This window comes from Pithys albifrons, chromosome 3 (genome assembly GCF_047495875.1).
Source record: "Pithys albifrons albifrons isolate INPA30051 chromosome 3, PitAlb_v1, whole genome shotgun sequence".
Classification (NCBI taxonomy): Eukaryota; Metazoa; Chordata; class Aves; order Passeriformes; family Thamnophilidae; genus Pithys; species Pithys albifrons.
Window position 1 is genome coordinate 29,106,794 of NC_092460.1, and position 25,972 is coordinate 29,132,765.

General features: G+C 39.9%; 1 protein-coding gene across 1 annotated transcript; it reads right to left on the reverse strand.

The window, feature by feature from the left end:
- Positions 1-9,073: 9,073 nt before the first annotated feature.
- STMP1 (short transmembrane mitochondrial protein 1) lies at positions 9,074-15,341 on the reverse strand. The gene is made up of 3 exons (XM_071549760.1): positions 15,213-15,341; positions 11,896-11,949; positions 9,074-9,535 (listed from the first exon to the last, which is right to left on the reverse strand). The coding sequence occupies exons 1-3, from the start codon at positions 15,225-15,227 to the stop codon at positions 9,455-9,457; spliced, it is 150 nt and encodes a 49-aa protein (XP_071405861.1). The 5' UTR covers positions 15,228-15,341; the 3' UTR covers positions 9,074-9,454.
- Positions 15,342-25,972: the final 10,631 nt, after the last annotated feature.

Genomic DNA, 25,972 nt, shown 5'->3' on the forward strand with positions numbered 1-25,972 from the left:
TATTAAACCTACTTTGCACACATGAAATTAAAAATAAAACTTGTGTATACACAGAATCAGGATCTACAGCAAAACCATGAAGAAAATCCACAGGGATATCTTCTGTAAAAGCTTTTCACTTCTGAAAATCAGCATGAGTTAAAAGGACAGATTAGCTTTGCTTTATGGTTGCTTTCCCTGGGATACCATAACTCAGAAAAAATCCACTCCTAATTATCTGCCTATAGCTTTTTCATACCTTAGAACAATTATGCAGGACTTGTATACAGGACTCAAATAGTGGAAGACAAGTACACACACACTGGTTTACTCAGCAGTGGAATCCTCAGTCCTACCACTGACTTCTACAGTGAATGTAGGGTGAGTCTTACTCCCAAGCCCAGGAGGTTATAAGCCTACCTCTTTAAAGGCAAATTATTATTCGCTTTATGAGGTGACTCATCACTATGGTGCAAAAATCCACTTTCCCACATAACCCATATGATCTGGACTGGAATACAGTTACCAACTACCAGCTGCAGCTCTTCAAAGGGATAACAGAAACCTCCAGAGAGGAAGAAGTCTCCTCAGAATATATTTTTTCCCACAGCACTAGTATAAATTTCCAATATTGCAGTACTTGCAATCTCTGCTTTGGAAGGGTTTCAGAAACTGAAAACTTTGTTCAATACTTTTTTTAACATTACTGCAGTGGGAGTTCTTTCAGCAGGGGAAGCTGTGACCAGCAAAACCTTCGCAGGCCAAGACACCCACTGTTCTTTCTCTTTGGCTGCTGTTTAAACAGTCATGGAGTCACAAATCCCCTGGCAGAGAAAGTACAGGCTCATCCAAGAGGGCACTCAGTGCTGCTCCATGAGTAAGAAGGGAGAGGGCTGAAGTGGAGTGGTGCTGGTGTATCTCCTTATCATGTATATTCAGTTAAACATGATGCCCACCTGCTCTCTAGCAGCCCAGAGAACAGGAATTTCAAATCTAGGAAACAGTGACATAGAGCAGAAAACTACCAAATCAAAAGACCACTCTCTTTATCATCAGCAAAGTGAATGCCCTGCTTTTCTGACTGGATACCTGTGATATTCAGAAAATCTCATGTTTTTTTTTTTCCTGTTTTTAATAATTTCTGTAATTTCAATACATTTATACTGTATATTAGGATGATTGGATCTCATGTAATCACACTCTTCAGATATACACTGTAATAGTTTTATGTTTTGCACTTATAATCTAGGCTCTCTAGTTGTTAGTGTGAATGTCTATTCTGCAAAAATAAAATATCAATAAAATAAATTATTCACTGCTGCACTTTCTGGTGCTCCATGAGAATATGAATAAGATATATTTCACCTCATAACCCACCAAGCCTTTAGGGAAGTAGTGTGGAGACAGAAGGAGGTGATGGTTTTCTCCCTCTGTCAAAAGAGAGGGATCCTAGGGACTTGTTTTGGAAACAAACAGATACAATAAGAGGTCACAGGCTAGCAGAGGGGGTGGAAAATGGGAAAATCACAAAAGCATGTCTTAGACCTTCTACCAAAAGCAGCAGGCAGCATCCTTTAGCCAAACAATTGCTATTCCTGGTAGCTCCTGTAAATTCCATGTTGAAACACAAAGTGTTTGTGTATCAGTGGCTCGGTGCATTCCCATGCCCTCCTAATCCATGAAACAAAACCTTGGCCTCACTTTTTCATCCCTTCTCAACTCCCCAGTTCCTGTGTTCCCTCTCTCCTGAACCTGCTGCTCTGCTGCATTTCAGCATACAAAGCTCATATCTGCCTCTGGGATCTAGATCCTCCACATTTCAGCTCCCCTGCCTTGGTGTTTTCCTGCTCCCCAGCAAGAGGCTGCTGCTGAACACAGACCCCCAACACAGTGCTCAAAGCAGAGACACTCTGGCCTCCCCCAGCACAAGCTCTACCCTGAAGCCACTGGAACAGGAGAGACAGGGGCTGCAATGCCTGTTCACCAACATGGACAACTTTCTCTGGGAACAAGCACTTCAGTGGGTGGGACAACACTACAGTCCTGTCCCCACACACAACAAGCAGAACATCTCTCTCTTCAGAGTGCCTAAATTGACTTTTAACCATTCTTCCCCTGCCAAGAAACTCTTTCTGGCTTGCTTTCTCCCTAAGGTTTTAGCTGCTCTGCAGCTTTCACTTTGCACTCATCTTCTAATCCTTTTCACTTCATGCTTCATCCACCAGCATCTTCAAATTGCCTCACTGCTCGGCAACAAATCACTTTCTAGCCTCTTAATACTAATTTCTCGGCTGTGCTCAGCTCCCATCACACCTTGGTGTCCCAGACCTTTCCCAGGGGATATGAACAGAGGGATATTCTCATTTATGAGAGATGAGCAGCTGGCATGCCAGTCATCTTTAGGGAGATCTGGGATTACTCACAAATCAAACAGGGTGTCCTGCAACACTCTTCAGTAATAATAGCAATAACAGCAGGTAAATGGAAATTGCTTGTTGCTGTGCCGCACATCTCAAGCAATATTTCTTCAGAAATATTTCCATTAGGCTCTGACATAGCTTGTGTCTCATGAGATTGGTGCAGAGAACTTGGAGTGGACTCAGGCCATGAATTTCCCCAACAGGCTGTTTCTCCTGTTTTGGTGTTCTCAGCATATTTTCATGTTCACAGCTGATGGCACTTGTCACTGCCATGTCCCACTAGGCAGTTGCAGGAAGGCAGTGTGCTGTCCTGGCCCTTTTTCCATATGAAATCAGTCAGTGGGTGCCCTATGGCCAGATTGCATCCTTAGACTTACAAACCCCTTCATTTCATGGAAGGCATAAGAAAGTACATAAGAAAGCATTTACTGTCAGGACCTGAATGTCACAAAGGAAAATAGCAGCAGGTGAACAAACTTAGGATTGGGCAAGCTGCATGGCTCATAGTGTGACAGTAATGGCTGCTGACTACCTTTTTTTTTTTCTCCTTTTAATTATAATAAATGGCAAATGGACAAAGAAGTGGGAAATTTTCACTGGTGATTTATAGTGCTCTATCACTCAACTTCTAATTTGTCTCTACCAATAGCCAAGGCAGAAGTATTTTCTTTAGAGGGGAGATAAATCTAATTTGAAATTAAGCAATTTCCAGATGGTTTCAAGATTCATCTTTCAAGATTCAGCACATACATCAAGTGCTAAAAACAAAAGTTCTGCTTGCAGCCCAGAATTTAAGATCCCTATCCAAAGAGGAGAATCGCACTAACTAGTAGCAGTACACTATTTTATCTTAAATTTTTATATTGCCTTTTACTAGAATCCTATTAAGGCTACATACAGGTTTGTTGGTTTGTTTGTTTTCACATAATAATAATTAAAAAAAAAACCCTGAACAATTTAACTGAAGTAAATTGAGGTGATTTATACCAAGTGATTATTCATTCTGTGGCCCATAGAGTAATGTTTCATTTCTCAGGGAAGAAAGAAAAGCAAGATAGCTGTACTTAATACCCATACATGGGCTGTTCAATTCACTCTACTTTGCAGAAAATGTGAATAATAGACATTAAAACAGGCCATTATATTGGAGTCTTTTTCATATGTTGACTAATATCTTATTCCTTAGATTGCATCCTTGGGCCCAAAAGGTGCAGTTGACAGAGAGGGGCTCTAATCTGTATAACAAAAGGTTGCAGAATCCCTGTTGCCACACAGAAAACCAACAATATGTTCCACTGCAGCTTTTGGGCTCACAGGGTAGGAAAGTTACTGGTGTAGCTATGGTTTGAATCATTAATTTACAGGATGAAGTTATTTAGGTAGTTTCCAGATGTATTAAAGATAAGCCCAAACTGACTCTGGAAGGAACTTCAATTCTGAAGGCAACTTATGAAATTCATTTATTTTTCAAGAAAGTAAAATTGATCATCTGCAATTAATGTGTTTCAGATAAAAAAGCAGATAACCTTCAGAATTATTTTATGTCAGTACAAATTCAATAAAAATTACTTTGGCTTGGGATTTTGTAAAATAAATGTTAACATATACTACCAAGAAGTCTAACAAACAAAACTGCATATCATTTTGTCCCTCTGAAAAAAAATAAAAAGAATTGTACAGGAGCCTTTCCTCTGGATTTTACAAGCAATATACACCCTCTGATATCCACCATCACTTCCTAATATTCAAAACAATTCTGTATCCCATACAGAATATTTATATTGGTTTTTACATATGCATATCAGTGTACAATCTTGTTTCTGCAAACACAGATATAACCTAGGCTTATGAAATCAATACCTTATTAATTCTGAAAATTTCAATTTATTTCTTTTCAGAGGTTCAGTTTCACCTGGGATGGAGCACACATCATGAGACAAGGGGCTGTGGCTCTGTGATGTAAAACAGATCCACTGAAAATTCATGTTAATGAAGTTCCATGAGGTACATCCACAACCCTTATTTGAATTCTGGTGGTCCATAAGCTGATAATTAGCTTTGCTATCTAGAATTTTGTATATTTTCAGTACTAACTCTTTACTGTGTTCAGTGGAAGATGGTCTTTGAAGAGCCTTAGGGCAGCATTTTCCATCACAGGATAATAGCCTCAATTCACAGTAAATATTTTATAAGTCTGCTAGCTTATATTCCTCTCCTCCCATTTTGCCTTGAATCTTCAGCTCCTAGGAAATCACTCAAAACAAAACAAACAAAAAAAACCACAACCACATAAAAATGAATACAAATGTGTATTGGTTTGGTCTGAGTCTCTTGCCCAGGCCAAGCTGCCCTCCCCCCTGCCCCCACCCCCGCCCCTTTAAGCAAGGGAAAAAAACTGGAAAAAAACCTGAAACCTGAAACAAAACTGAATTATGTCAGAATATATATTTTTTCAGATATTTACAATTATATATAAAATTTGTACACACAATAGGGAGCTCCCAAGTGGAAAAGGGAAAAAGGAGGGAGAAACAGGGACAAAGGAGGGACAAAAAACCAGGACAAGCACAATCAAAAACCCCAAACCTAGCACAATTTTACTAATTTCCTTCATGAGAACGCCAGCTCTCTCTCTGATCTCCTGCATGACAGATAACATCAGTCTGCAACAGGTCTCAGACTCTGATAAGTGAGACCAACGCAGAGACCAACTGCTCCCAAACTTCGATGGAAGAAGAAGGAGGCAAGAAACTTCTTATGTCTGTTATGTATACTCCCTTGTTACGTAAAAAACCAGTGTGGAATAGCTGGGAAATGGGCATTTCCATAGTTATAACTGGTTACTAAGGAAGGCCTGGATCAAAACTACCACAAACTGGTTTTAGCAAAGGAAGGAAGACTGTGTATTTCCGCTGGCAATTCCAGCTATCCACATAGGCATTTGAAATGGGCAGAAATTCACAGGACCCATGTTAAGTGTGAAATTTGCTGCTAGGTATCTTCACAGTGCATGCATCCTTTGCACCTCGCCATGACACCACAGCATCCAAAGCACTCTGAGCCTCTGCATGCAAGATCTGCATCAAAAAGTCACTACTTGTGTGTACCTTCTGCCCTCTGAAAGATAAGGTTAAACTTTAGTATTACCTCAGGCTAGATAAAATGTGTTAAACAACAGTTGCAAAGTCGACAGAAACTGGGTTATAATGTTATCCAGAGTTACAGTTTGCTGTGTGGGAGTTAAAAACCCAACTTGAGCTAAAATGGAAAGTGCTGCAAACAGTGTGAAACATTTCAGAAGTCCTGTCTTTAATATTAATGAGCATATATTGTTTCTACAGCATTACAGCTGTAGCTCATTCACTTCCTAATATGATAAGAAAAAATAAACCATAACATCTGCTTGGAATGCTCAGCTGAAAAGAGCCAGCTCCAAATTACACTTTTAGGAGTAACACTGGCCTGTTTGGCAACAAATACAGATATTTTGAATATCATTTCCCTTCTCATTCTCATGGAAAGAAAGGGAGAAAATGAAGCATGTTTGAGGAAATAAATAATCCAAACACTAACATAATTTCATATAGCAAGCAAAGAAATATGAATGGGTTAGAGCCAGTATTTTTCAATGCTCGGCTCAAGAATAGGAAAGGTGGGAGGGTGGGGAAGAAGTTGAGGGAAATTAAGTTCATAATACCCATGAAAGCATCAAAACAGCTGTGCAGTGCTGTCTCACTCTATGGAAAAGTTTTTGTGCATGGAAGAAAATTCTTTCAGTCAGGTCTGAAGTCTATGAAATGTAATAAAAAGCTTTCTCAGGAATGAGAGTGCACAGAACTAATTCAGCAAAAGCTAAACCTAATTGGACTTCCTAATTTCCTTCACCAAGCACATTCTGGATATCTTTAACACACACTGCTGCCACAAGGCTTTTGATAGCTAATGTTAGCAAAACCATTTCTCTCTACATTTTTTTGTGTTTACCCTTGGCAGAGTCAGCAGCATCGCTACTAAGATTGTCTGACTTGAGGTGGCTTTTACATTTGTCAAATAACACTTTGCAAAGACTGAAAGCTTTTATGTGAGCTATACATTTCAGGGCAAAGGTGAAAGGAAGGATGGAAAATTACAGGTGAAATATTCCTTATACATATTTAAATTTCTTAAGGAGAACCCTTATATGAGGAATACTTTCCTCTATTGCTGAACTGCATTATCGAAGAACTCCATCACCAAACTTTGGCAAAGGACACAAACGTTTGGTGTATAGGATTCTGTAAATGTGTCGTTACTGATTTCATGACAGCTCCTGAACTCAGAATCCACTCAGATGTAAGCAAATTAAAGGCTTTGTGGTCGAGGGTGAAAATTACAATCGGTACATGGAGAGTCTTATATTTAAAAGCTTTCATGCTATGTTTACATCAAACAGTGCACTCCACTGGGTCCACTAATAGAAAAGTGTTAGTGCCCAAAGCTTGGCATGTTTTCCTTCTAAATATCTCCAGGTCAGTCTAATGGACTAAACAGCCATTAGAGATCAAAGCCTTTGTTCTGGTTTAGTCTATTCTGAGAGGAGTCTAGTCCATGTGCTCTACAGATTTCCTGAGATGATAATGAAAGAATGGTAAAAGGACAATTCACTCAAAAGGCACAATCTTCATCCTAACTAAAACATTAATGGAGAAACACTCTAGGCAGGCTTTAATCTAGAGCCTGAACTAACAGAGGTCATTGACTGTGCTTGGTTCTCCTACTTGTCCATCACCAGGTATTCTTAATAAAAACAAGAATATCTTTCTGGCACTTATCTTTGTCCTTCATATCCTGAAAGACTGTCCAGTGGACTCAGTGATTTATGCCACCTTATTAAAGAGTTGATAGGACTTTTCTATTTTTTCTATTAAATAAATTTTATTTGAGAGACTGTTGAATTAGTAAGATTTACATCTACTCAAATTACTGCAATTTTTAATTCAGAATTTACAACAGAATTCATGCAAAATTTGGTTTCAAACAAAAGCGTTACGATACGATATTTGCATTTTCTCACACACCCAGGTTTTTAGTGGTTGCAGTGGGTGAAGAGGAGCATACCAGACAAACAATAATGGGGACAGCAGATCCTAATCCAAAGAACATGGAGAGACAATAGAGGAAACAATGCCTTTGAAATGTAAGTTAAAGTTAAATGATGCATGAAACTGCCAATTGCCATCCCCCTGCACAGCTAAGGGGCAGGAGGTAGAGAACTCAAGAAAGAAGGAAGAGGTAGGAGAAAGGTGTCTTAAGAGATTGTTTTATTTTTCATCATCCTGCTCTGATTTGATTGGTAGTAAATTCGATTAATTTTTTCAAATCAAGACAGTTTTGCCTGTGATGGTAATTTACGAGTGATCTTTCCCTGTCCTTATCTTGACCCATGAGCCTCTCCTTCTATACTCTTTCCCCTGTCCAGCTGAAGAGGAGAGTGACAGAGCAGCTTTGGTGGGCACCTGGTATCCAGCCAGGGTCAACCCATGACCTGTAGGAGTGGAGAATAAGCAAGTGCCAATGTTGGCAGGGGAAGAACCATTTTCTTCACAAACGCTGGTATGGGGCTGTGTTTTGGGTTTGTGCTGGGAACAGTGTCAGTAACTCAGGGATGTTTGGGTTCTTGCTAAGCAGACCTTTTCTACCTCTTGCCCCACACCCCCATCCATGCCTGAGGAGGCTGGAGGGGCACAAGAAGTTGGGAGGGGACAAAGCTGGGACAGCTGTTTCTGACTGACTCCTGGGATATATCCACGGTGACATGCTTAGCATCTAAATCTGGGGAAGAAGAATGGAGATGTTCAGAGTGATGGTGTTTCTCTTCCCAAGTCACCATGACATGTGTTGGAGCGCTGCTTTCCTGAGCATGGCTGAACATCTGCCTGCCAATGGGAACTGGTGAATGAATTCCTGGTTTTGCTTTACTAACGTTGGCTTTGGCTTTACCTATTGAGCTGTCTTTGTCTCCACTCATGAGTTTTCTCACTTTTCCAATTCTCTCCCCCCACTGGCAGCAATGAGTCAGTGGCTGCATGGGGCTGAGCTGCCAGCTGGGATTAAGCCACAACAGCCCTTTTTAGCTCTTGGGACTAGCACAGAAAGTGGGAACTGCAATCTTCAGTCACCACAGGGTCTAATGCAGATCAGAGCTCAACAAGTGGGAATGAGATTGGCACCACTTACACCAGGGAATTGCCAGAGCCTGGTATTAATCTGCAAGGTGCACTTTGTTTCCTTTACCTGGATAAAAAAATACTCCTTGCCAGTATAACCCAGATCTGTTCCCCTTGACCTTTTGACATGACTCATAACCTTAGATCCAGATCCAGGATCTTTGACCCAGATCCATGACCTTTTACCTAGATCCATACTGAAGCAGGGAAAGGGTATGAGGAGCCCTCACCCTGAAAATGAAGGAGCAGCAGAGACAAAGGCCTTTTACACTTTCTGAAAAAAGCCATATTTGTGCAAAGTCTGCACTGCTGGCAGTGATCATTGAACATAATGGAAAAAGCAGGAGCCACCCCTCTTCTGCAGATTCATACTTTGACAAGTGAAGTTTCCCATCTCCAACAATGGAATGTGGATCTTAAGGACAGTGAAGTACCACAGCTCACAACAAATGACAAGAAACCTGAAAGTTACTTCTTGACGCATTTAATTTCTTTTGTCAAGTTCTAAGGACTGGGGTATTACAAAGGGTGAGGTACACATAGTAACAGGACTAATGACTCCAGTTGGATCAGGTAAAAATGGGTTACAAAATATTAGGTAAAGAAATAATGAAAAATACCAACAACCTTATCCAGTCACACATCAGCTGCAAATCCAATTTCTGAAACCCTTGAAAATCAGTCCCAGCAAAAGTTCACGGCTGCTCTTTCAAAAGAAGGACATTCCAGTTCTAGGAGACTAAGAGTGGAGGAACCTCCCATGCCAACCCTCTACTTGACCTTTGTTGCCTGAAAGGTAAATTGCACCCTTGATGCACACACAGAGGTGACCTGGGGAACACTGCTCTTTCAGGACTTGTCGTTAGGAGGTTTCTTCTTAGCCTCCACATCCTTCTTAAAATCTTCAAGCTTCTTCGCAATGTTAGGAATCTTTAAAGACAAAAAAAAAACCAAACAAAAACCATCAAAACCCTCACAAATTAACAAAAAATCCTGAGCTACATGAGTCTCATCAAGAAAGAATATCACAAATACAGAAAAAAAAACCTATGAAGTTTAAACTGGTTTCTAAAAGATACTTCCAGTAACTGTTACCTTGCACAGAGGTTAAAATCAAAGCACTATTAAGCAAACAGCAGATGAAAGCACCTCGTGTGAGGCTTCAAGACATATGTTGTTAACACTACAAGTCAACCAGCAGTGATGGGAAAAGGAAAAAGGAAAAAATATCACTTTACAGGAAATGTAGTAAGACCAGTTTGGCCTCCTCACTGAACGAGGACAAACTGCCAAGAATAAGCAGATTTAAATACTGAAATTTAAAGGGGAAATTAGACTGCACTATACTGGTCACAGAACCTGAGAGAAAAGAGATGTTCAAGAGCATCAAAGAAGTTCCCAAGAAATTTGTTAAGAAATACTCTTGGTTCATCTTATGGGAAACAAAATTCCACACTGGGGAATTCTACGGCATTGCAAATTGCCAACCTTCTGCAGTTTCACACTTCCAACGAAAATTCAATTTACCGCTTGTGGACTTCAAAACTTCAGCTTTCTCTTGCAAATAAAAGATTTTTGTTAAAATAATCCAACAGTAAATTTTGATAACTTGAAAAAAAAATACAAGCTGCAACTTCTAAGGGCAAGGAATAGATCATCTAGTGACTACCTAAAACTGGAAAGTGACAATGCAGGATTTTACAAGCTAACTGATTAAAATGAAATTTCAGCAAAGTTTCCACTAGTAGTTGTGAAAAAGAAATTATGGACTTTTACTTCAAATGTAACCTGACCACAGAGCAGAGCTAACCTAAACAGACAGTAGGTCTCTTACTCGATGGTCTGAGGCTCATAGTACTGGTAACATAAGTTTCTCTTACCTTCCTTTTCAAAGTTAAACTCTGTTAGAGCAAATGAAATTAAGTCCCAAGCTTGCAACACACCTGATTAAACCAAAAGAACTCCACTGCTGTCAAGCAGAACCCTCCATGTACTTATAACTAAGCACACATGTGTACAGCTGCAGAATTAGAACCTCATTATGAGCAGTTCATCTTGGACATCATCTGAAACAAGTAATCTTCAATACCAGCAATAAAATTACCATGTTCATCCTGCAAGTCAGTGCTACATTTCCAGGGAACCATTTCCTGCAAACTAAAAGCTGGAGTCCCCCTCTTGTGGCAACACTTTATCAGTGCTGCCAGAAAAATACTTTGCCATGGTTATGATACATGTTGATACATCCAAATATACTCCTATGAGTAAATTTTTATAACACTGTAAAACACATATTAGAAAGAAACACTAGGCTTTCATTAGTATTCTTACTGAAGTGACTGATAGGCAACACCACAAAAGTTTGTGCACAAACAAGGAGCAAAAGGTATGGAATTTTTAATGTAAGATAACTTAAATACTGAAGGTGAAAAGAAAGCAAAACAAAAATGCCATCAGAGCCTCAACACCTTTTTTGTTAAATTATGCTAATACAAATTGCATATGAATTAAAAAAACTATGTTAAATGTTGTTAATTCTTCTAGCCAGTAAACAACTAAGTGCCACTGCTCTTCCAAGGGATTCTGCTGACTCTACAGAAGTTAAAAACATATATTGAAGATTCAGCTTGAAATCTGCCCTCTCACATTGAAAACTCTGTTAACTATGAGAACTGAGGAAAGAAAGTTCCCTTTCTTTTCTCACTGTGAGAAAAGAAGGAGAGATAGAGTGCTGGTCAATGCACTTTTTGAGCTAGGAGCAGGTGCTGAATTTTCAAAAAAAAGGTGGCAAAATTTATTTTCATTATTCGTACAGAAGACAAACATTTACCTGGGCTCTGGGACTAAACAGCATTTAAGGCTTTAAGAACTACACTGTCAGAGAGAAGATGCCAGAGAGGTTGATGGTTTGGTTCCACTTTTTTTTGTTGTTGTGGTTTTTTATGCTATTAAGGTTGGAAAAGACCTTCAAGATCACCAAGTCCAACCTTTGATTGAACACCACCTTTTCAACTAGAGCAAGCCATGAAGTTAATTTCTTGAACACCTCCAGGGATGGTGGTTCCACCATTTCCCTGGGCAACCCATTCCAATGACTGACCACCTTTTCAGTGAAGACATTTTTCCTGAAGAAGTTTGAGTTCATCTGTAACTGAAGTCAGTATGATCTGCATTATGTTTAAATAAAATAAATCATCAAAATAAAAGCTGAGTTACTTCTAACTAAGGTAAAACAATCTCAGATTTTCAGTTCAGAATAGGTTTAACCCTGAGAATGCAAGGATACTCACATCATAGTTCTGAGCCAGATACATCCCAACCACATTGCCAAGAGTAAAACCAAGCTAAAAAGAAAGGGAGAAGAGTTAACATTCTTTCATTAAAAGCATATTGGCTAAAAGGAAGAGAAAGCAATATTGCAAGTCATGTAAAGACTACAGAGTTTCAACTCCACTCCTACCTAAATTTCTCACCTTCCATCCAGAGAGGCGCAATTTTACTTATCTCGTTCACCAGGAAAACCTTGCCATCAATTCCAAAACACCATGCAGTTCTGTTTTCCAATACACATCTCCAAGACTATTTGAACAAGGTATGATCCTCTTTGCAAGGTTCTCTGCATACCCACAAAGGCGCTACCTCCCACAAAAATGGGGGAGGTAGCAGCAGGGACCTACATATCACAAAGCTTTTGGTTCATGATGGGAAAGCCTAAATCAACACTTCACTAAAATAATGCTCAGGAAACTGATACACATAATATTACTGTGTTATGCCTTTGTATAAAGTCAAAAAAAAATGGTTCACAAGCTTGAAAGTCAGAACAGAGGCTCTAAGTGCACAGTGATCACAGTCCCAAGAGGTTTAAGGGTGCATCAACTTAAACTGGTGTAAACCTGATACTTCTGTGCTGAAATAACAGCTGCCCACCTTCCAGACAGGCCCTTCTGACCCCAAGAGATTAGTTGCCAGCCAAATCCACTCTGATCAAGGGGCTCCTCTAAGGTAGGAAAGTGCTGTTGCTTGGAAGAACAGCTCAACCTCTTTTGACAACTGTGCAAACTTGTAATTGATAAAGGCTGTCCTTAAAAATACACCTGGGAAGAGGAGCAAAGGCAAAACAGAAGCACAGTTTCTGGCCCAAACCCTGTTTTCCAGCTGAAGAAAATCCTTAAGCACAGGAACACTTTTGCAGCAAAAGAAATTCCTCTCTTCAAAGACAGGTAATAAGACTTCCATTCAGCAACTCACCAATATCCTTCATTTTTTTTATAGTGACACTTCAAAATAAGTATGACCTACACTATGAAAGCTCATTTAACTATTTAGAAAGGGGACACTACCAACACTGTGCTTTCATTTACTGTCAGTAGACAAATTACTCTTTGTGACAGCTGAGGCCAGTTCTATTTAAGAAAATTGTTATTGCTCATAGTCACTGCTGTCAAATTAAGACTATTTTAAGACAAATAAAACCACTGTACAAAACACAACTTTGCTGTTACACACTGACAAGGCATTTTCCCCATGACCAAAGCAGGACAGAGCACAGCTCATCTTTTCAGTGATTCAGATTCCATAACCATCACTGGTGAAAATCTATCTATAGAAAACTAAAATTGGCTGAGAGCTGCCAAATGAATTATGACTGCAAGTTACTTCACTATTTTCCTTAACAGATTTTTGGTCTTATTCCTTGTTTATTATTACTTTTTAAGGAGCTTAGCCGTAACAATTTAAGAACAATCAGGTTTTTTTGTGTCTACTGCACTGGGTATCAAATGCTCTTGTAGCTTCAATTATCATCTAAAGAGGTACTCTGAGAGATACTAACAAATATTGTACTGATGCAAAACAGACCTGTGATTCCTCTTAATGCACAACATCACTCCAGCAGAGGAGAATTCCTGTACCTTTAGCAGTGTCTGGGATGCCACTTGAAAACACAAACCAGATCCTTGTTTATTAGCTGTTTTCTAGGCTTTTCCACTAGAACATTTCCTATATACATATTCTGTTGTGAAATAAATCTTATTCAATAAAGATAGTACTGAGATCAGTACTCCCTTTTATGAAAAGTCTAGCACTACATTCAAGAGCAACCCACCCGTTACATTTATTTTTAGAGTTGACAATTCAAGCAGTGGGAAAAAAATTCCCTGCTCAGACTTCAGCTATATGGAAAGCAAAACATACAGCCAATTGAAATGTCCATGTTGACTAAAAACAACAGGGATGATGAGTTCAGGGTCTTCCAATTTCTACCCAGCAATTGAAGTTGCATCGTAGGCAAATGCTCATTTAATGCTTAACTCTGGACTGCAAAAACACAAGGTTTGTGAGATTATTCCTTTATCTCCCTGTTACAGCCCTAACAAGGGACAGCAAGAGTCAAACACCCAATCTACACCCAAGCAGGGGAAAAAACCCAGAATAAGTATATCTTTTTTCTAACTTTCACCCATTAATCAAGAAGTCATAATAAGAAGATATTTTTATCTAGCAAAAAAAAGAAAAACATTAGCAGCAAGTAGTAGAGTTGATAAACACAGAAACTTTGAGAGTGGATAACCATATTTAGCCTTACTGAGAGTATTCATTGAAGTGGAAAGAGATTAAAAACAGCTACAAAAATTACTAGGGCTTTCATACTTTCATTATGAAGCTGGGATAAGAAATAGGCCTAACTTATGAATTATAAAAAGCAGGCAAGACTCTCCCAGCTTACAGTAGGCCATCTTTCCTTCCTCTGTATAAATGTCTGGTATGAATCTTATTAGCCACTGAATTATCTTACCCCAACAAAATATGAAACAATATCACTTATTATTTCTACTTACTGGGACATATCTAAACACAACTAAAACCCTGGGCACTCCTCACATCACTAGAATGAAAAATGGGAAGCTGTTTCCATGCTTTGCAACAGCACAAACAAGCACCTTATTGGACAGGTAATTTACTTCCACATCTGGCAGTAAATACCAGCATCGATCAAGTATTGAATGAAGAGCAGCCAGGCATCCAACTCCAGAGCAGTTCAGGGGAACAGGAATGTTGAAAGGAGAAAGATAAAAAAAAATATTCAGTCTACTAATTCTGCCGTTCTTAAGGGGATTTAATGGTAGGCAGCAATGAAACATGATCCCTCACCCTAACTTCTATAAATAAAAATCCATATCTCCAGCAACAAATTTTTAAGGGTGCACGAGATGGCAAAGAGCTGCTCTCACCAAAGGAGGGGGGATTTGTGCTTACACAAAGAAATTTGAGCACAGGGAGGGGAGCATCACCGTGAGCAAGCAGAACCGGCTGATCCTCCAAGGCAAATCAGGGGCACAATTCGGGGGAAAAACAACGCAGGGCCTTCATTTTCAGAGCAGTTCGGTGAGAACAAGGGGGTCCCGAGCAGCGAGGCCGGGGCGGGGGGGAAGGAGGCGGAGAAGGGGAAACGCCCAAGGATGCTGCGCTGCCAAGGGAGCCCAGACCGGGCGCGGCCGCCCCGCGGCCACGGGGCCGAGCGAGGCCGCGGCGTGACCGCACACAGCGCTGCCCCCCGGCCGGGCACAGCCGCGCCCTGCCGTGCAATGGCCCCACGGAGCCTTACCAAGAACTGCAGCATGGCGGCCTCTGCCCGTGCTCCCGCCCCGCTGCCAGCCGGGGAATCAGCCAGGCGGTGGCGGCAGCAGCAGCGGCTGCTCCCCTTCCGGGCCCCGGCCCGCCCTCGCCGCCATGCCAGGGGCAGGGCCGCCTCGGCCCCGCCCGCCCCCGGCTCCGGCTCCGGCCTAGGCCCCGGCCCCGGCCCCGGCGCCAACCGGCCCTAGCCCCGGCCCCCAGCCCCGACCGAGCCCTGCTGCCTCCCCCTCCTGGGGCAAGAACCGCCTGGGCTGCTCGGGCCGTGCCCAGCCAGTCTGAGCTTCCACTCCTTCACGTGTGGTCCCAGATCGGTTCCTGAAGGACCAGGCGCAGTCCTGTGTAATTTGAGCGCCCTTGCCTTAATGCGTGGAAAATCTCAGCCTCCTATGCTGCAAAAGGCTAAAAAGAAACGGGTTGTTTTTGTTTGGGCGCTTTTAGTTTTAGTTTGGTGTTATTTTTGTCCCTTCTCTGCTCAGCCCTCGCCAGACCACAGCCGTGGGAAGGCACGGCCAGGTTTGGGCCCCCAGGGTGGGAAAGGCTTGGAGAAGCTGGAGCAAGGCCAGCACAGGGCTCTGGAACGGGTCGGGCTGGAGACATCCCTGTGAGGATGGAGGAGACATGCCAAGGACATCAGAGGAGCCTTACGCCGTGGTGTCCATGGCTGTGGCAGTGGGAGAGGGAGAGGGCTGGACTGGGTTTACAGACTGTTTTGTCACTTAGGGAGACAAGCAAAGCTTGCCCAGAGAGACTGTGCCATCACCTTGGGATGCTTTCAAAACTTTCCTGGGTTAAACCCTGAGCAGTCCACTCTAAACTCAGAGCTCACCCAGCCCTGAGGGGGAGGTTGGACAAAAGAATTCCTGAGGCCTACTCCTGTCTGAATCATCCTGATTCCACAACAGCTTTTTTTTAAAAAAAAAAAAAACAAAAGCAAAAAACAAATAAACAAACATACAAAAAAACCCCAAACACAACCCAAAACAAACCAAAGGAAAAAAAAAAACAAACCAAAACCCAAACCAAACCAAACAAACAATAAAACAAACAAAAAAACCTGTGCTCCTTTTTTTTTTCTGTGGTGGTGGTGTTGGGGTTTTTTTTTTATGTTTAGGAAATGAAGAGTAGTTGTTCTTTCTGAAACACCCTGTGTTTATCTTCTTGCAATGGCTACACTTAATTAATTGAGATTTGAGCAGTAAATGTCAGGAAGATTTCTCCTGCTGCAAGTCAGCCACGTACTGGGGACTTCATTGCAATGTATTACAGATTTTTTTTCCACCTAACATTTCAGTTTTTTTAAAAGTACATTAACGAAACACAAGATATGTCTATTGTGGAGCAATTAGGCAATTAGAGAACATGAAGCTTCCTGCCTTTCCGGGACAGGTACCTTGTGTGAGGTAAATAAGTATCTCCTACCCATTTTAAAAAGAAGCACAGAAAGATATTAAGTAACATCTTTTTTTTTCTGGTAATAGCCTAGTAAGATCCCGACTTGAGACAACTTTCTTCAGAATTCCAGGCTATCCCAAAGCTGCTGCACTGTGTTTCCTTCCCTGGGCCAGAGCTGACGTCTGAAAATGACACAGAGGTTTGGATGGATGTGTCACAAGAGCCAGGGCTGCGGTTCCTTGCCCTCTGGAATGACTGACTCTTCCCAGAGTCTCAGACATGAACTTAGTTCTGAAAACAGGAACAAATCTGCTGCTAAGAATGATTTTCCTGATGCTGAGGCTTTCTAGATGTGTGTAGGATCAGAGCATTGAGATAACGCTACAGACTCCAGCCTGAGCACATGTCAGAAATCAGAAGGAGGAAACAAGTATTTTAATAATATTACCTCCACTGTATAAGACACAGGCAGATAAGGCTTTTCCTGTTTTCTACTCATTAAAAATGTTATTATGCTGAGACTATAACAAATACAACATGTGCTAGGCAGTCTTGGCTCAACAGTACATAATTATTTTCCTACATGCCATGAGTTTCCTGTGACATCTAATGGACAGCCAAAAAAATTTCCCTTTAAAGTAAAATTATTCCATTTATATCAGCCAATGCTGAATCACTTTGGGTTAAAGGCTGTAGAGGATGGGTATTATGGATGGCTTGTGTTATTGGAAGGAAGAGCTCAGTCTGGTAGTTATAAATGCAACTGTTATGCTTTTATAGTTGGGGGCAGGAAGGGTAAAAGCCCAGCAAAACCCCCCCAAACCTTCTACTTTTGAGGTCTCTCTAATACACCTTCACTTCAGACCAGAGAGTCTCATTAGCAGGCAACACTTACTCCACCCTGGGCTTTGTCTGGAACTTGGTTGGAGGGTATTTATACTTAATCTTGAGGAAGAAAAGAAATCAGGAAGAGGTCCTTATCTTCAACATCACTAATGCTACTCTGAGCAATGTTCAGGGTGTGTAAGAAGTCCATTGTGCTGCACGGCACCCCTTTTTTTTGCCTGCTTGGGGATGGCATCGTTACATGGCCTGCTTTTCATATGCTTTGCTTTTTTCAGTCCCTGCTTGTCCTGCCAGAGAAAGATACGAATCATAACCCTTTTCAGACCAGGAGTGCCAGGGTGCCTTGTGCTTGTGTGATCCTGGGCTGGCTGCACTCAGCTGATTACCCCTGGAAATCCTGTGCTCAGTTTGACTGACAGCTGTTTACAGCATCTTTGCTTTAGCTCCTTTCACCTTGCCATCATATGACATGTTTTAGGAAGTGGAGTCTTTTTTTGTGTGTGTGTGAAGACAGCAAAGAGTGTGAATATCTGCAGTGTAAAGAAGAATGCAAAAGTCATGGAGTGCCAGTGAGATCCCAGGAGCTGCTGCCTGCATTCAGTCAAAACCAAAGCTGAAATAACAAGTGGAGTGAGTTCTTTGCAGACCTGAAGGTGTGACATAGAGATACTCTGACAATTTTGAACAATAAATATGTACAGGAAAGTTGTACAGGCCACAATAATACCCACACATATGATGAACAACATGTTTGAAAACAAATTTGTCCCTTGTAACCAAAAATCTTGAAGAGTAAGAGAAGGGTTGGAAAACTCATCTTTCTAACTGAGATAGGGACAAAAAATGTATAATTTTTAATATATTTGCAGCTACTGAAGGCTTTCTCAATGTTATCTACTGCACTCTGTTGCTCTACAAGTATAGTCAAGCCCATGAGGTATGCAGAAAGCTTGTTTGTCAGGAAGTACTGGCTTTTCTACATTACTCTCATTTGCTAAATCATATTTAAAAATGCATTCATGTTGATTTAATATTAATTTTATTGTGCATGTGCAGTTACAGATGTACTCCGCTCTAAGGAAAGTGAGAATCCCTTCTTTAAAGAATAATATTTAATTTACCCTGTTTTTACAGCAAGCTTGCTGGTTTAGGAACATGCCAGAATGAGATAGTTTTATATGTTAAGCCCAGTAGAAAAAGAAGGGTGTTATGCCACGATATTTTGAGAAATGCTAATGAAGAAGAGCTTATATTCTCATACCCTCATAAGTCTATGGGCTTGGGTGAAATTCACCCCTGTGTGAGACAAGTGGCTGACATTGCTGCAGGGCCACTGTCTTTGAAAAATTATGGAGATCAGGGGATATCCTTAATGACTGGAAAAAGTCAGATGTCATACACATCTTTAAAAAGCACCCAGGACACTGAAGGCCTGTTAGTCTCACTTCAATACCTGGGACAGGAAAACTATTACAAGCCAAGTGAAGCAGGTGATTGGGAAAAGGCAGCAAGGATTTACCAAAAGCAAATTCATGCCTGACAAACCTGATCACCTTCTACAACAAAATGAAATTTTCTGTCAGCATGGGGCAAACAGTGGATGCTGTTTATCTGGGCTTCAGATACACATTTGACATGTTTTCCCACATCCTTCTTCTGGCAAGGTGCAGGCTGGATGGGTGGTCTGTGATATGGGTAGGATATTGGCTCACAGGCCTCACTCAGATGGTAATGATCAGTGGGTTTTGCAGGAAAGACTGGATGAGCTAAGTCTTTTCTCCCTGGAGAAAACAAGGCTCAGGGGGTACCTCATCACTGTATTTCAGCACTTAATGGGCAGCCACAATGGGGGCAGAGGTTCTCTCTTCACATGAAGCCACATGGAAAAGACAAGGGACAATGGGTATAAGTTGCACCAGGAAAGACTTCATCAGTCAGAATAATCAGTCACTGGAACAACCTTTCCAGGGACATGATAGAGACCCTGTTCCCAGAAGTTTAAAAGATGCATTTGGACAGGGTAACAGACAATCTCGTAATCTCCCTTTGCCACAAAATGTGGGACCAGATGATCTTTTGAGTTCCCTTCCAACCTTATTCTATTGTCCTGTGGTCCTAAAAGTGCTTTATGTCCTAGAAAGTCATCAAGCAATGATCATCTCACTCTTTCTGCCAACTTACTTTTTCTGTACAGTCAGTAAAGATGTTATTATCTGACTTGAAAAACACCATTAAAAAAGTTGATGTGAAAACTCGTGGTGATTGTGTTGCAAATGTTTGAGGGTTAATTTTAATACAGGAGTAGTATTTGAATAAAGCAGTAGTAGTGATGATTTAGCCATCATGAAAATGTAAGCAAGGCAAGGTTGGTACAGAGGAATAGTATTTTAGCATTCTAACCAATATCATAAGGAGAAATGATAAGTTGTTTATCATAAAACCCTTTCTCAGATCTGAATATGATTTAAGTCACAGGATATAAAAACTGATTTTAGAAAGTATTCTTCTTTTACCTCTATAATAACTAATATACCACTTTGAATATAAGTCCTCAAGACACATAAATTTAAATGTCCTTTTAATACCACTCCTTATTTCCAACGTTTGGAAAGGGGAGTGGAAATCAGATTTCCTTGAGATAGAAATTCTCTTAAATGAACACCAGATGGAGCCAGAAAACCATGTTTCTATTAAAGTTTTATTATGTTTAACCAGTAGATTTTAGTTTTAGTTCTGCCCATTTTGTTTGCTTTGATTTAGTAAAATGTCTTTTATATAATCTGTGTTGTGGTTTCAAGGTTTCTGAGGAGTTGTAATTTTCCAGGACATTTTTGTCTTGCCTTGGAGACATTCATTATTATAGAACGCAATGGATACAGAATGTATGCATAATATGTACTGAACAATATGTAGTAAGAAATCAGAATTGCAGGGCAGTCAGATTTTCAAAATCTTAGCAGAACTTACTGCCTTTAAATATACCAAATGTAACTGTCTATCTGTAAAAAAACTAGAGAGCCTTTAATCTTAAATATTTTCTTGAAGAGTTGCAGTTTATTGTTATTTAAAGCTGTTTGAAAGCATCTTTTTCAAAATAACTTCCTCTCCCTCCCCTCTCCTCTTAGATGCTGTATCCCAAACACTCTCTGCAGTTCTTAGATCAACAGCTTAGTACATTTTTCACCGGAAAACAGATGCCATCACTGTCTTACCATGTAAGTCTGAAGTTGTTTAAGGCCAAGTACATTTTGAAATGTAGTTATAAATAGAAGAGATAGTTTGTTTATGGTGTTCATATTAATTATTTTTAAGTCAATTTTTTACACAGAGCACTATGGCCACACAGAGCACTGATACAACACACAGGCAGTCTGCCTAGTTCAACACAGGGAAGGAAAAATAAAATATAATGTCATTTACTTTATAAAAAAGGGGGTTTGGGGTTTTTTTGGTTTGTTTTAGGAAAAAGAAACTTTTTTATTTCGGAAAAAGAAACTACTTTTTTTTTATTCTCCTGACGTTCACAAAGAGGCATAATTGCATGATCAGATAATAGATATGTAATGGATTCTGCTGTGTGCCAGACCTGCAAAGGGCATAAGTGCATGGAGATTTAGCTGGCAGTTTCAAGCTGTAGCTGTGCATGCAGCTGGGGGAGCTCCTGTTCAGCTCCACACGTTCTGGTTTAGAGACAAATCATTGCAATCACATCAAATGTGAGACATTGGAAAAATAATCTCATCACTCATAGGATGACAGTAATCACCAGCACACCAATTTTCTCAAATTGTTTTTCAGAACAGCAATAGAGCATTTTAAGAATTCAAATCCTATCAAATGTGCAGGGAAATGAGCAGAGGAAGAAACCTATTTATAGCTAAGCTTTCTTGCTGCTTTTAGGGCCTTGAGTGCACGAACAGGCTCTGCAGTCTCTACTGTCACACCTGGGTTGTGAGACAGAGCTGGGAGAAACCTCAGTGGATGCCTCCATGCCTTGGGTGCAAAACTGCATGGGTGCTCCCATCCTCGGTTTTGTCCAAAGCAAGGCTGTGTCTGTCCTGGTCTAGCTGACTTGTCAACCAGGTACCTGACCCTCTGTGGCCTGCTAGATCACCACCCTCAGTGCCCAGCATCCTTGCTACACGTTCTGGGCAGCTCACCCGTCTGCTCCTGGAGTACTGCTTTGTTCTCACTAGCCAGAATGTGCATTCAGAACAGCTTTATAAAGAAGGCCTATGTGATATAAGTAAAGGAATATAATCAGAATGCGACTGGCAGAACGCCTGAGTAATGACCTGAGATTGTAGTATAGCTACATCTTCTGAGTGTGAGTGGGGAGGCTGTTTGTGGCATTAGATGACTATTGCTCTCTTTGGTGAATACTCCTTGCTGTAATGTTGTTTGTCACAGCTGGATCTCTGGCAGAAAAGCAAGCTCAAGAAAGCTTTGGAGGTGAACTCCAAAACTCTCTTTAGTGCAGAAGGGCTACCCTTGTCCTCCTTTCCCCAGGGCAGCTGAAAAAACAGATCCTATTAAAAAACAAAACAAAACAAACAAAAAAACCACAAAAAATCCCCAAACAACAAAAAAAACCCCAACCCCCCCAAAAAAAGGAAAAAAAAAAAACAAAAAAAAACCACTTAAAAGCAAACTTTCCCCTGCTTAGGTTAGTTCTTCACATTTTCTTATGAAAAGTGCTAACAAGAGTCAGTCATCTATAAAAAGTGACTGCACTAGGACAGCATGTGTCATTCTTTTAGTGATAATGTGTGTTTATTTAATATCTCCATAGGTTCTGAAGTTCTTGAGCATGTTTTCTGCTGTTGAGGTGTTGCTGGATAGAAAAACAATAAAGCATCCCAATGGTATTAGCTGATAGCTGAAGATGTATAAACTTTCTTTCACGTGTGTTCAAGAATCATCCAGAGCTTCTGGAGTTAAGTTAAAGATGTTGTGTACAAGTAAAACATATGTCAGTGAAACAGCATACTGGAATTTCAGTGATGATCAGTAGGTGGTGCTGTTTTCCTGAGTAAGACTGTAGGAAATATTTTTGAATTATCAAAAATATTATCCAACTCTTTCAATAGTTTTATTCCAGAATTAGATAGTATTTATTAAAAATTGCTTCAAACACTTTTTTCCTTTCAAAAGTCACTCCACATTTTGACTATATTTTATAAAAGACAGACACTGACTTAACTGACCCACTTCATTAAACTTGGTGGAACAATCTAATTGTGGTGTTGCACTTTAACAAGCAGCCCTTCAAAAAGAATATCTGTCCTGATTTTAATTAGCTCTCCTCTTTCTGTCATGAGGTTCTTTGTTCAGCTTTTTATGAAAAACAAAACAAAACAAAACCAACACCCAAACAAAAATACCCTGTACTGACTGGTGTTATTTTCTTAGACATCATTTCTTGAGTTAATTAAAATAATATGAATGGATGTAGAGATCAACTGAAGGGTCAGAATATTTTACCACCTGTCCTTCTTAGAGTAGTAATGTCAAAAAAGAGATTTAAAAAAAAAAGTGCCCCACAACTCTTTTCTTGGAGAGACTTCCAGGTCTGCACTGGGAGAAGTTCAGGTGACTTTTTGGAACAAGTCACAGAAGTCATGCCTTTGCAGGACTGTGGCCCTAAATATTCTATTAATCTCTGATATGAGAAAATTCACACTGATGCTTTCTGCTGAGCCCTGTTCATATTTCTTTTCAGTCTTCAGTTCAAATGATAAATCTGCACGCATCATGAAGAATTGATAACCCCACTTACTTTCTTAAAGTTATTTGATATTCACTTACTTTCTGTTTTTCTTTCATGACTGTCATACTCACAGGCAAGCAATCAGAGTTCAAATGCCTCCAGTAACCAAGTAATTTTGTGCTCCTGCTCCTGTTTCCATCACTGTACAAGGCAACCCATTAAACTAAACCTGGGAAGCACAACTTCAGTGAATGCTCTTTGGCAGCCCTACCTCTGCCTGCTGTGACTGGGAGCCTCAGAGTCCTGCTACTGAGGAATTACAGCCCCAGAGCACCTCAAGTCTTCTCCTGGCTTCATAGTTCAGGCTAAGTAATTTAAAGGAGCCCAGTGAGGATTTAGAGTTCCAAATGCTAGGAAAACCCCAAAGACTTCAGATGTCTTTCTGCAGTGCTGGTCTTAATTATAGGAAGCCTTAGGTTTTTAATATATAGGCTAGTCCATTCCCATCACTACAGTGTCTGAGAAAGCCATCATCTGAGCCTAGCAAAAGGAAGAAAAGTGAAAACCAAGTGAAAAAATCATGCACTTCAAAAATGTCTGTAAGAAGTGCTTTTCTCCTCATAGATTTCAATGTTTGATTGATAATCATTATTTTTATCCCATGAGATCTTCAAAAGTATCCTAATTGTGAGGACATATTGACCTCTTGTACACACTGACCATAGGTGTCCAGTGTGTACCAGACTTGATGTGAAATCTGCCTTTACAGAATGGAAAATTTACAATAATTTAATGAAAGTGAAACAAAAAGTCTGGAACTCATACTATGTACACAGTTTGCCCTACACTGATTTTTTTTTTAATCCTTTGAATGATTCTTCTGTTTAGGCCAATGTGGAGTTATAGGAAGTATACAAATCACTGTGATTTTATACAGCTAAATCAGGGATATTATAGGATATGAGACTCTAGCTTAAGCAAAAATTATTTTTTTTACTAGATTGATGAATGTAAGTAAATCTGTGCTCTGTACTTTTCTGCAATATGTCATATAGAACAAGCAATTTAGTTCTGTTTCAGTAACTGAGTGCTACCTTTTTCATAGACTCATTTAGATGTGAAGAATGAGATCCTTCACTTCAACACCATAAATTTTAAGATGGACTGATAGATATGCCTCTGTTATGCTTGGGAGCATTGCAGCTGAATAGGTTTTAAACTCTGTGGATGATGAAATGTGATCAGTTTAAAGGCCTAACTCCAAATTATGAAAAGCATTGGGCATTTAGGGCCAAATTTATGAAGGGACTAATGTGGTGCCTTGCCTTCTGATGTAACAAATTGAGATGATCCAGCTGACCCTAACTTCTCTTTGGTAGTGTTTCAAGAAACAATAAGGCAACTTCATGCTTTCCATGAACAGACATTGTTAGTCAGACTGTCATATTTGTATGCTATTAAAATAACACAGTGTTAGTGTGTCCTGTAAGCTTTGTGTAATATTGTATTTATATAAAGATGGTGTAAAAATCTAAAATTAAAATAACACGTTCTGATGATTCTGAATGAGAAGAAGGAAGCTTTTTGTTTGTTTGTTCAGATTGCTGCATCTGTTGCTGTCGATATATAATTTTTGAATGGGATAAGGTTGAGTGAGCTTAGGGATGAACCCCTATGTGCATTTGATTCTGTGATCTTGTGGAAGGTTACACAAAGGTGTCTTAAGAGCTTTATGTAGTGCTATTGTGTTGCACAATGTGTACTAGTTCTTGCAAGTCCTTATCATAATGTTCCTGCCCTCTGAAAGCTGTCACAGGCCAAAACTAGCATATATTTTCTCATTCTCATATGTTCTCATAATGAACATATTATTCTTGTTCATCACAGGAAAAAGAAGTAGGAATTCACAAGTGCTTTAATTTCACCTAAAACACTCCATATTGGTCATAGTCTTCAACAACATGTACAGCCAGATGTTCTAAATCAGCTCGTGGATGGCAGTTCTTGCCCATCAGTGCTTACTATCTATATGGGTATTTTAGTCCTGTTTTTGTTTTGCTAAGTTTGCATTGCTTTTTTCAGATCATGATAGCTCCAGCTCTTTTTCAGTAAGAACTTCTTCAAAATTGTTTTTACAAATGCTTTTGGGTTTTGATTTTTGCCTTTTTTTAAAAATGTTTTATTACATGGATGCAAAAGTTACTCTTCAAAGATATACTTCACAAGAAACATCTTAATATTCTGATAGTAGTTGCAAGTTCTTTTCACACTAGTTCATGTCTTGCTACTTATGTTGAAGTAAAGAGATTATGGCAACTTCTATTTTAGAGCTAATATTAATCAACAATGTGATAGCTAATGAGCATGAGGATATAGACTTGAATAACAGGTATCAAATGCATTCTTCTGTTGCCTTAGTAACCATTCATACCCCACTGAGAATTTAACTTAACCCGCTATTCAATGTAAATTTAACCCTCAACTATTCTACTATTTCCTTATTATAGTAAGGAGAAACATTTCCTAGAGCCAGAATAAAATTATTGGAAGAAATAGTAGCTAATCTGTAACATTATAGCAAATTTTTGGCTCAATTCCTTGTTCACTTGTTATATAACCTAGGAACAGGACACTTTCCCCTTTTTCTTAAAGAAATACACACATAAGAGTCAAAAGCCTAATAAAAATCCACTTCATACCTGAGGACGTGTTTCTGTGGAAACCCACAGGTGAATAAATATCGTTCTAAGGTTATTTATTCCTGTTTAGCAAAGTGGTTAGCA